This window comes from Mauremys mutica, chromosome 2 (genome assembly GCF_020497125.1).
Source record: "Mauremys mutica isolate MM-2020 ecotype Southern chromosome 2, ASM2049712v1, whole genome shotgun sequence".
Classification (NCBI taxonomy): Eukaryota; Metazoa; Chordata; order Testudines; family Geoemydidae; genus Mauremys; species Mauremys mutica.
The window spans coordinates 180,187,255-180,199,456 of NC_059073.1; the positions used below are offsets into that span (position 1 = coordinate 180,187,255).

The following is a 12,202-nucleotide window of genomic DNA, read 5'->3' on the forward strand; positions in this document are numbered from 1 at the left end:
GCAACACTCAGCCACCCCTTCTTCAACAGCATCTGCTTGAAGAGCCTTGTTGCATATCTGAAGATCTTTGCGTATCTTTAAAGATCTCTGAAGATATTTAATAGAAGATGCCCATCAAGTACAATGAGGCTTACTCAGCGTGGATGAAACCGAGTGCTGTACCAAATGATGGTGGGAAATGGTTGCTGGGACTTTTCTTTGTTTTTGAAAAACTTGACAATGCTTTTCATTTTTCACATGATGAGAAAGTTGTCAGGTCTCCAACATCACCAATAAAAAGCTGCATCATATGGGCAGCATATCCATATACAGATGGGGTGCCTATTTGTTCATCAGCAAAGACCAAGCAGCTTTCATATTAGCTGCCCTGTTAGTCAACCAAAATAATTCTCCCAGGACCCAATTCATTGATTACATTTTTAAGCAGGTCAGCAAAACATTGGGCTTTGTGGTGATGCTCAATTGTGCATTGGAATAAATAAAACACTAGTTGTAGAGTTGTTCCCATGACATTGATAACACCCTCATTAGGAGTATCGCTCCATCCATCAGACAGTAGAGACACATAAGGAGTTTACATAATAAAAACACCAACACACCAACTCTTTTTCATGGAATCTGCTTCAGCATTCAGAAGACTTCCTGCAAGCGGTTTCCTATTTAGCCCTTTGTAAATTTGCCATGATTTATGAAAAAATTCTAGTATATATGGATTTTTAATTATATGAAATAATGTACTGCTAGCATAAATACTGCTAGCAAATGTATGGTCAAGTTTGTTTTTCTGACCATGATATTCTATCCTCTTTCATCTATTGAATTTGATTAACATCTGAAGACTTTCAGGAAGCAGGAGTTTTCAATGCTGATGCAGATGGAGTATCAAAATTCTTATTAAAAGGTGAAGAAATGTAATTAGTGAGATGAATGGCAGCGAAAGTAAAACTATCTTCAGCAAAAGATTCCATGCTTCCTGATAATGTTGCCAAAGAAAGTAGAATTCAGGGGAAAAAAAAATTTTTTTTTGAACCAGACCAGTTTTCCCTTTCCTGCTGTTTGACTGCAATAATCTATCTTTGCCAGCAGCTGGACATCACAAGCATTTCTCCATTTTATCTACGTGTCACATACTCAAAAGAAAAGAACTTGCACTTAGCTTTAACAGTTTTTCCACATTCACGTATAGTAAAAAATTTCCAAAAAAGTGATTTTAGCTTTCCCCAACTCTGCATAATTTATTATGGTCTCTTTTATTAATGGATTACTACTTATGGAATGCTCTGTAGGTTATGAAGTATCTCTTGTATTTCAATCAACCAGTGGTCATTCAGTTCTATTTCTAACCTCTGCCGTTCAAGAAGATTCCAGCCAATCAAAATATTTTTGGACATGCTGCCCTCTTCCTCCCAGGACCCATACAGACTCCCAAGTCTCACGGATGGGGAGGGGCTTTGGCAGGTAAACAAACCGGCCCAGCCCAGCCGCACCCGACCTTGACGCAGCACAAGGGGTGGGAATCCAGAGGAAGGGGGTCTGTGTGCCGGGGGCTCCAGATGCAGGGGTTTAGGTTCAATTGGGTGGGGTTCAGGTATGGAGGACTAGGGAGATTCTGGGTGTGCGGGGTGAGGTTTGGTGGGGTGTCTGGGTATGGGAGGTCCGGATGCACGGAGGCTGGGCAGATGGGGGAGCATCTCCCTGTACAGTGACCCCTCCCCTCCACAGCTGAGGAGCAATAGGGGCAGGAAGCAGGGGAAGATACTGAGGCTCCCAGAAGCAGCCGTCACGTCTGGCCCCTTGGTGGAGGGGTCAGGGGGCTCTGTGTGGTGCATTCAGCCCGCAGGTGCCACCCCCACAGCTCCGATTAGCCGTGGTTCCCGGCCAATGGGAGCTGTGGAGCCAGCACTGGGGGTGGGGGCAGCGCATGGCGCTTCCCTGATCGCCCCTGCTCCTAGTGGCCACAGGGACAAGCTGGTCGCTTCCAGGAGCTGCGCGGAACCGACTGGACTTTTAACAGCAAGGCAACCCCAGCTTCCCCCCGCAGAGGGATGAGCCGCCACTCACGGCTCCAGCACCACAGGGGGAAGAGGCTCGGGGCTGCTGGCTCACAGCAGAGAGATTTGCCGTGGGCCGGATTACATGAAGCAGCAGACCAGATCGGGCCCACGGGCTGTAAGTTCCTCACTCCTGACTTAAATATTAAATTTATACAGATGACATTTTAAAACGACTAAAGAGTCTTCAATGGAGGAGACTCCCCAAGCAGAGTGGTTGTCTCGTACGCTCCAGCAGGATGGTTAGATTCCTTGAAACATTTACACTACCTATTGTAACCATGAATAGTCTTGTTCATATACATGTCTACTCTTTTGAATCCTCATCATAGTTTAGCCTCAACAACATCCTATGACAATAAGTTATACAGGTTAAATACTGATTGCATAAAAAGTATTTCCATTTCCCAGTTTTAAATTTGGCAGCCTTTTAATTGTTATTGTTCCATCGTTCTAGTGTTATGTGACAGGGTAAATATAGTTTTGCCTATTGAAATCAGACACATTTTGTCTGTCACCTGAAGAATCATATTACTTTTCTGGTCAATTCATGAAAGAACCAGACACACAGAATTAAATTTGGAAAACAGGTTGTAAGTGTGGGTATTTTCAGGATTTGTACTACATTTTTTACTACACCATATTTTCCCCATCTTTTTGCTCCAATGAAACAGTATTACATAGCAAAAGGGATAAATTTGTTTAATTGAAAATATGAGCGCTTGATACTGCATCACCAGGAGATGAACTAAAATTTGTGGTTTTCTGCTAGTATATCTCAATGCCTGTCTTTTGCCTGTTGATATACACCTCCTTTGTAAAAACTGCATACACACTTGTTTGCCTCATGGGGGAGAAGAAAAGAAATAATTCTGGGAAATTTATATCCATCTTTTGCGGTGCAGTGATTGCTGCTGTACTTGTTCCTGACTTAGGTTTTACACATGCAAAACTACGATCATTTTGAAAGAAACAAAAACAAAACATACAATATCTGAAATAATTGACTCTGAGAATACAGGAGGCTAAAGCTAAGAGCAATCTTAATTGAATGGATTACTATAATTTAATCTGATTTAATAGCAAGTTGATAACATTTTTCTATAAAAAGCATATCCTTTTTATATTTACAAAAATTTGATTACCTGTCTTTCTTTCAGTTTTAGCTCCGTGTCCACAATTGACACGGACTGCACATTGTTGTTCAGAAAACCATCATCAAACTCAGTCCATGTGTAATCACCAAAAACAATGTTATGTCTATTTAGCAGCTTTAAGACACTCAGCCTGATATCTTCTTTCTTTGAGGTGCTAATAAGAGAGAAAAAACATTATTTGTTAAACATTAGTGATATGCCTGGCAGCATGCAAGATTAATGTATCTACAAAAAGCTTGCTTTTTTTTTTTTTTTTTTTTTTTAAAAGGGTCTTTCCTCCAAAGGGCTTAGAAACAGAACATGGAAAATACTGACTTTTTCTAGAAGAAAAAGTGTTCTAATTAGGGCTGTCAATCTCATTTAACTCACACAATTAACTCAAAAAATTAATTGATTAATCGTACTGTTAAACAATAGAATGCCAACTGAAATTTATTAAATATTTTTGGATTTGTTCTACCTTTTTCAAATGTATTGATTTCTATTACAACAGAGAATACCAAGTGTACACTGCTCACTTTATATTATTTTTATTACAAATATTTGCACTGTAAAAATGATAAAAATAATATTTTTCAGTTCACCTCATACAAGTACTGTAGTGCAATCTCTTTATCATGAAAGTGCAACTTACAAATGTAGTTTTTTTGGTTACATAACCGCTCTCAAAAACAAAACAATGTAAAACTTTAGAGCTTACAAGTCCACTCAGTCCTACTTCTTGTTCAGCCAATCACTAAGAAAAACAAGTTTGTTTACATTTACGGGAGATAATATTGCCGGCTTCTTATTTACTACGTCACCTGAAAATGAGAACAGGCATTCACATGGCACTTTTGTAGCCGGCATGGCAAGGTATTTATGTGTCAGATTGCTGAACATTCGTATCCCCCTTCATGCTTCAGCCACCATTCCAGAGGACATGCTTCCATGCTGATGGCACTCATTAAAAAATTATGCATTACTTAAATTTGTGACTGAACTCCTTGGGGCAGAGCTGTAAATCTTTGGCTCTGTTTTACCCACATTCTGCCATAAATTTCATGTTATAGCAATGTTGGATGATGATTCAGCACATTTGTTTAAGAACACTTTCACAGCACATTTGACAAAACACAAAGAAGATACCAATGTGAGATTTCTAAAAATAGCTACAGCATTCGATCCAAGGTTTAAAAATCAGAAGTGCCTTCCAAAATCTGAGAGGGATGAGGTGTGGAGCATGCTTTCAGATGTGTTAAAAGAGCAACATCCCAATGCAGAAACTACGAAATCCAAACCACCAAAAAAGAAAATCAACCTTCTGCTGGTGATATCGTACTCAGATAATGAAAATGAACATGCGTTGATTCGCTCTGCTTTGGATCGTTATTGAGCAGAACCCATCTTCAGCATGGACACACGTCCTCTGGAATGGTCGTTGAAGATGAAGGGACACATGAATTTTTAGCACATCTGGCAGGTAAATATCTTGCAACGCTGACTACAACAGTGCCATGCAAACGCCTGTTCTCACTTTCAGGAGATACCCGTAAACAAGAAGCAGGCAGCATTATCTCCTGCAAATTGTAACCAAGTTTGTCTGTCTGAGTGGACTTGTAGGCTCTAAAATTTTACATTGTTTTATTTTTTAATGCAGTTTTTTTTGTACATAATTCTACATTTGTAAATTCAATTTTCATGATAAAGAGATTGCACTCCAGTACTTGTATTAGGTGAATTGAAAAATACTATTTCTTTTGTTTTTTTACATGGCAAATATTTGTAATCCAAAATAAATATAAAGTGAGCACTGTACATTTTGTATTCTGTGTTGTAATTGAAATCAATATATTTGAAAATGTAGAAAACAGCCAAAAATATTTAAATAGCATTCCATTATTGTTTAATTGAGCAATTAATCACGCAATTATTTTTTTTAATTGAGCAATTAATTTTTTTAATTGCTTCACAGCCCTAGTTCTAATACTTGCCAAAAATTAAGTTGTCAAAAAGTACTAGCAGAAGCTGCACTGTAACACCTCGACATAAGAGTTACTCCTGGGGGAATTCTGCGCCAAAAAATTAAAAATTCTGCACACAAGATTTTAAAATTCTGCATATTTTGTCAAAATAACATTATATAATCACACCAGTTTACATTATTTTGGTAATTTATTTCAAAACACTTTTCAGCAACTATGTCTGTAACACTACAGACACAAAAAAAATTCCTCCAGGAGTAGAGAGCTAAGGAAACCCTTATGACAACCCAGTTCCTGTTTTTCTGCCCCCACCTCCCAGAACCTAGCTGGGGGCCAGGCCCATACCCCCTCTCTGCAGAGCCCAGCTGCAGGGCATCCCCAGCCCAGACACTCACCATCCCCCCAAGCTGTGCCTCCCCAGACCCCAGCTGTGCCCCCCTGCCCAGACACTTGCCGTTCCCCCCCAGACCCCAGCTGTGCCCTCCAACCCAGACACTCACCATCCCCCCCGCTGTGCCCCCCATCCCAGACACTTGCTGTCCCCCCCAGACCCCAGCTGTGCCCACCAGCCCAGACACTTGCCCGCCCCTTTAGACCCCAGCTGTGTCCCCCCTCGCCCCCAGCCCAGGCACTCGACATCCTCGTCCCCCTCCCTGGAATCCAGAGGGAGCAACAGCCTGAAGCTGGGTCCTCGGCTTGTATGGAGACTCCTGCATGCCGCCTGCTTCCTTCAGGGTGTACTAAAAAACTGCAGCTGCCAGGAACCCTGTAGCTCCCCACCCCATCAGTGTCTTCTATTTGCAAGCTGTGCTCTGCCAGGTCCAGTGGTCCCTTATCAGTACCCATCAGGGCACCTCATGAGTTCTCTGCTGCCTCCTGCTGCTACACAATGGTATAAAGTCCAGAGCACGTGCCCTCCTCCCCCCCAGTTCCTCCTTACCAGATAGACTCCAATATAGAGGGGAAGGAGGGTGGGTCATGGAATGGTCATACACAACACATCTCAAAGAACATCAGTTACAGGTTAGTAACCATGTTTTCTTCTTCCAGTGATTGCACACATCCATTCCACTTCAGGTGACTCATAAGCAGTTTAGTCCAAAAGGTGGGATCACAGTTTACCCAAATAATGATGGAAGGACTACACACACATCCAAATCTGGCACTCTCTCTAGACTGTTAAAAAAATAGCACCATGACATGCAAAAATATGTACTGATTACCAAGTTTAAGTTCTACAAATGTCCAGTATAGGTACTTTAGCTAGAAAAGCAGCAGAGGCTGCATGCGATCTTGTTGAATATCCTAACTCCCTGCTTGTCAGAATTACACTGCCATATTGTAGCACAAACATATACAGGAGGAAATGCACAACAAAATTCTTTGGGATGAGACTGGAAGGCCCTACATCCTGTGCACAGTTGCTACGAACAGTTGTGAGGATGACCTAAATGGTTTAGTCTTATGCAAGTAAAATACAAATACTCCCCTAACATCTGTGTGGCATCTCTCTTCATCATTATGAGCAAGAGGGTTAGGAAAGAAAGTTGATAAATACATTGTCTGATGATGAGGAAATGAGAAGCCACTTTGGATGAAGGTGTAAGTATACCTTGTCCTTGTAAGAGGCTGTATATGATGGATCAGACACCAGGGGTCTCAATTCTCCTACTCTCCTTGCTAAGGTAATTGCCACCAAAAAGGTTACCCTTACTGAAAGATGCAGCAAAACACCAGATAGCCAGAGGTTCAAAGGGTGGCTCCATTAACTTTGTTAATACCATATTTAAGTTCCTCTACTTGGGAATATAAACTTGGCTCAGACCCTTCAAAAACCTGAGTGAGGTAGGATTGGAGAAAAGTGGACAAGTATCAAATGGAAGGTGGAAAGCAGAGTGAGTGGCTAGGTACACCCTGATGGACCACTTGGAAGACTTTGTTGTTTCAGGTATAACAAATAGTCCAGTGCATGTTATATTGGAGCCTGGACCAGACAAATACTTTTTTGTTGAGACCACAAAGAAAATAATTTCCACTTCACAGGCAAGTATATCTAGAAGAAAGTTTTCTGATATTCAAGAGAATATCCCTTGAACAGACCTCCTCCAAAGTATTAATGATGGAGATCCACACTGTATGGCTAAAAGCACATGTGGCTGATGAACGAGGTGCCCATGGTCTTGTGAGATCAAGTCTGGTTCTGGAGCTCTGCTTGAGAGAATCAGCAGAGTGGAAAATCAATGGTGGTGAGGCCATGCCAGTGCTATGAGGATCATGCAAGAAAGACCCTGTTTGATTTTTAACAATACTCTGGGTAGGAGCAGAACCAGAGAGGATGCATACATGAGATTATCTTCCCAGGACAAAAGGAAAGCATCTGCCAGAGACCTTGACTATGACCTGCACATAAAAAATTGAGGACAATTCCTGTTGTGTCAAGTTGCAAACAGGTTTACGTGGTGAACCCCACAGGCTTGAAAAATAAGTCATACATTAATTCTTCAACATTGAATAGAAAAATTCTTCAAAAACCAGTGCAAAGAGACTAAGATAATGTATTGCTTATACATACAAATGACTGCTTTCATGTCCTTTATAAACATACTAAGGTGATGTCTCCCTTGTAGACAGTACATTTTCACTGATTTAAAAAAAAATTAAAAAAATTCAGAACTATTACGGGAATACGGATGTCTGTTTCCAGAAATTATCTTGCCCAACACTACTTACTCCTTTAATTTAATAATCTAATGACCCATTCAACCCATTTTATTTAAAATGAAAATAACCTTAATTTGCCTATACAAGAAAAAATGAAAGTTGTAAAAATTGGAATACCAAAGCCCAAACACTTGGTTTCAAAAAACATTCAAAGTTATTAAGCAACAATGTTCTGTCACATAACTTTTAAGTCCAAAGTACTGTACTTAAAAGCTAGGAAACAAGTAGTTATACACTGCAAAAATCTTGTATGGACCACACATATTATTTGGCAACATAGTTCTATTTCAACACAATAAAACTAACTCTGACCCAAAATAAATAGACGATCATATCTAATCTAAAAAAATAAACAACCTTCTTCCAGAAAAAAGCCATCAAATTATATATGAACACTTTAAGACAATGAGCCTCACACGTAAGTTTACATATATGCCTTTTTACCACCCTGACAATGTCATGATTTTTGTTATTAGATATGTATATTATTCTCATGAAAAGTTACATCCTTAATAGTTGATATTTAGCAGTTGATCGCAATAATGTCAATATTCAGATAGTAATATCAAGATAAAAATATATTAAATAAAATCCAAGGTCAAAGTTAAGTTTGTGGAATGCACATTTCTTGAAAAGAATAAGAAGTTTAGTATAGGGGTAGTGCAAGTTTTTTTTTTCCTTTAGTGAATTGGTTTTCTTGCTGGTGTGATAGGTAAGCACACTTATTTAACCACCTTTACTAGTTTTTTAAATGAAGCTTGTGTTTTGGAAAACCTACTAAGTTCTTGTGACGTATGTTAGGCTTCATTCATATACCTCTGAAATGGTCACAATAAAAAACAAACCTGTTTGATTTCTGATGAACTTCTACATGTATCTGCACAGAATCACACACATTTGGAAGTGCCTGTTTTAAATCACCAGCTGCCTCATCCATTTTATTCATTCCTAAAAAGAAAATATACAACAGTGTTTACTAAAAAAGTGCCTCCAATGGCCTTTACTTTGAAGAGTTGTTAAAACATCAGAATGATAAAGCATTTGCCCCATTCTAATAATAATTAAGCCAAGTTAATACTTATGGAACGCCAGTGGGAATGTGGATCTGTGGCTATTACACTTTCTAGAGGAAAGGGCTGTTTATCATAAATTGATGGAAAAATTAAAAAAACACAAAGGTTTTGTAACATAACAGTTCAAGCAGTTTTCAGAGGGGTAACAGTTCAAGCAGTAATACTCAAATTCAGGCAAACATATACAAACTTCTATACCACAGTCCAAAACGCTACATGAATTAAATTAGCTTTCAGCAATTTACATCTACAAACTGCTCTATAAACTCTTTCTGTTGCATTAATTTATCAGGGGTCGGCAACCTTTCAGGAGTGGTGTGCTGAGTCTTCATTTATTCACAGTAATTTAAGGTTTCGTGTGCCAGTAATACATTTTAACGTTTTTAGAAGGTCTCTTTCTATAAGTCTATAATATATAACTAAACTATTGTTGTACGTAAAGTAAATAAGGTTTTTAAAATGCTTAAGAAGCTTCATTTAAAATTAAATTAAAATCCAGAGCCCCCCGGACCGGTGACCAGCACCCAGGCAGTGTGAGTGCCACTGAAAATCAGCTCATGTGCTGCCTTTGGCACGTGTGCCATAGGTTGCCTACCCCTGATTTAGATGAAATATATGGGTTAAAGATATTAGCATAACCCAGTCACTGTCCAACATTAAACAGTGTTAAACAGAGTTCAGGAAACAGACACCTCAGCCTGCTTAGTACGTTATCATTCTTTCAACCTTTTATTAAAGATAAAGAAAAAAACAGTTAAAGCATTTGAAATGTAAAATATTAAGTGAGGGTTTCATATTTAACAATTTTTTTTTCTCTTTCCCTTTATTTGGAGGGGAATTTTAGAAGGAAAACTACCATTGTTTGAGAGTCTTGTAGGCTGGTATTAAAAAAAAAAAAGGTAACAACTGTCCTATTAGGGAAGAGAAAAGAAGTCAGTTGAGATGGGCTGGCGCTTTTGTTTAAGTCTGATCCTGTTTCATCCCAGCTGGTGTTTGGGATTCAGTTGGAATCAGCACAAGTTGATGTCATCTGGTTTCTGTCTTTGGCCCAGTCTAGCCAGGACATCTCTCAGGATTAGGATGAAGGTCTGGGGTCCCAGGAGATGGTAGGGATGCAGCCATAGTAGCCAACTTCCCCTCTTTGCTGTGGATGCTCAACCCTGCCCCTTCCCTCAGCTCTGCCCCAGCCCTGGCTGTTCCCCGCCCCCCATTCCAATCCCTTCCCCAAATCCCGGACCCAGCTCCACCTCCTCCCCTGAGTGCGCCACATTCCTCTCCCTCCCTCCCTCCCGGAGCATGCTAACGCCACCAAACAGTTGTTTGCCAGGTGCCGGGCAGGAAGGTAGGTGGAGGAGCAGGGATGCGGCGCGCTCAGGGGAGGGGGAGGAGGTGGGACGGGGGGTGAGGGGAGCTTGGCTGCCGATGGGTGCAGAGCACCCACTAATTTTTCCCCGTGGGTGCTCCAGCCCTCGAGCACCCATGGAGTCGGCGCCTATGGATGCAGCCAAGATGGTGAAGCTTGCTAAAGTAGCCAGTCTCTCCTCCTCCACCAAAGTCTCTTTCTTTAAGGACCCAAAAAGGGAGTGGTGAGTGAAACAGTCCATCCCCTCATTATTTTGTCCACCAATTAAGCCTAGTTCACCCAGCAGTTGTGGCTGAAGCATACAATGACTGTGTTTCTACTCAGAGCATCACATGTCCCTGCCTAGTCCAACTATGGCATCTGGCAAGAGGACACCTGAGAACAGTACTGAGAGTACATTTACACTGCTGTTTAAAACTCGCAGCAGTCAACGTCAGAGCCCAAGTCTACAGCCTGTATTCAGGCTCTGGCAGGAGCTTGGCTTTCTTGGTCTATCCCTGTAGTGCTGCCAAAGGTTTTAAAATGCAGCATAGACTCACCCAGTGAGACTGAATCAATGCAGGGGTGGACTCTTCTGTGCTTTACAAATGAGACACTAGGTTGGGGTGGGCAAACTTTTTGGGCCGAGGGCCACATCTGGGTGCGAAAATTGTATGCAGGGCCAGGGCAGAGGGTTTGGGTGCAGGAGGGAGTGCGGGATGTGGGAGGGGGCGCAGTGTGCAGGAAGGGGCTCAGGGCAAGGGATTGGGGCAGAGGAGGGATGTGGGGTGTATAAGGGGGCTCGGAAAGGGGTTGGGGGTGCAGGAGAGGTGCAAGGTGCACGGAGGGGGCTCAGGGCAGGGAGTTAGAGGGCGGGGTGCAGGAAGGGTTCAGGCTCCGGCCCAGCACCACTTAGCTAAAGCAGCTCCGGGGTGGCAGCGGCACCTGCATGTCTGCCCTGTCCCCGGCCCTGCTCCAGGAAGCACTGCGGCCCCTGGGGGGGGGGTGGGAAGGGAGAGAAGGCTCAGGGAGGGGGGGAGAAGGCTCCGCATGTGCTGCCCTTGCCACACCTCCAGGTACCTGCCCCAAAGCTCCCATTGGCCACCGTTCCCAGTCAATGGGAGCTGTGGGGGGGCAGTGCCTGGAGGCAAGGGCAACACACAGAGCCCTCTGCCCTCCCCATCCTCCCTCCCTCGCAGGGATGTGGTGCCAGCTGCTTCTGAGAGTGGTGTGGGGGCCGGGGCGCCACTGGGCCAGGGCCAGGGTAACCACTAGGTGAACTAGGCGGCCACCTACGACACCCCGAACCCCAGACCGGCAGCAGCCTCAGTGGCAGCCAGGACCCACAGCCTGCCATTAAAAAAAATCAGCATGCGTGCCATAGGTTGAGGACCCTGTTCTAGTGTATACTGTGTGTTCTGTAGTTTATGGTTATTTTCACTATACACGACTTTCCTCTTACACACTGACCTTAGAACCTAACCCCCACATAAGATGTAACTCCACTGTATTCGTTTATGAAAGTTTATAATAAGCGATGCTCCGGGGGGAAGAGCAAGGTGGCAGTTTCGCCTAGGGCACAAAATATCCTTGCACCGGCCCTGCACGGGGGGGCGGGGGGAAGGGGGACCCGTGGGCTGGATCCAAATCCCGTAGGGGCCGGATCTGGCCTGTGGGCCATAGTTTGCCCACCCCCTACTTTATCGCCTCAGACACAGGCATCTATTATTTAATCGCGTTAGCTTCTCCACTGGCCCTTCGGGCCAAGGCGGTTACGCCCTGACCCGGCAGGGAACCGCGGGCTGACCCGACCGGGCACCACCGCCTGCGAACAGGATGTTCTGTCTACACCGGGGCCGCCCCAGGGCCTGCGCGGACGCGGCACAGGCGGACC

The 12,202-nt window shown here is 42.9% G+C and overlaps 1 protein-coding gene across 7 annotated transcripts in view; it reads right to left on the reverse strand.

Annotated features, from left to right (window-relative positions):
* Window positions 1-12,202, reverse strand: part of TRIP13 (thyroid hormone receptor interactor 13) — a 36,124-nt gene that overhangs the window by 23,431 nt on the left and 491 nt on the right. For 5 of the 7 annotated variants that reach the window (XM_045003854.1, XM_045003851.1, XM_045003852.1 and 2 more), the window contains exons 2-3: window positions 8,739-8,841; window positions 3,197-3,362 (exon numbers count right to left, since the gene is read on the reverse strand). In XM_045003854.1, coding sequence (XP_044859789.1) covers window positions 3,197-3,362; window positions 8,739-8,839 — 267 coding nt within the window. In that variant the 5' untranslated portion in view covers window positions 8,840-8,841. Of the gene's footprint in view, window positions 1-3,196; window positions 3,363-8,738; window positions 8,842-10,868; window positions 10,892-11,778; window positions 11,891-12,202 lie in introns of those variants that run through there. The other 2 variants (XM_045003853.1, XM_045003855.1) reach the window with 2 other exon arrangements.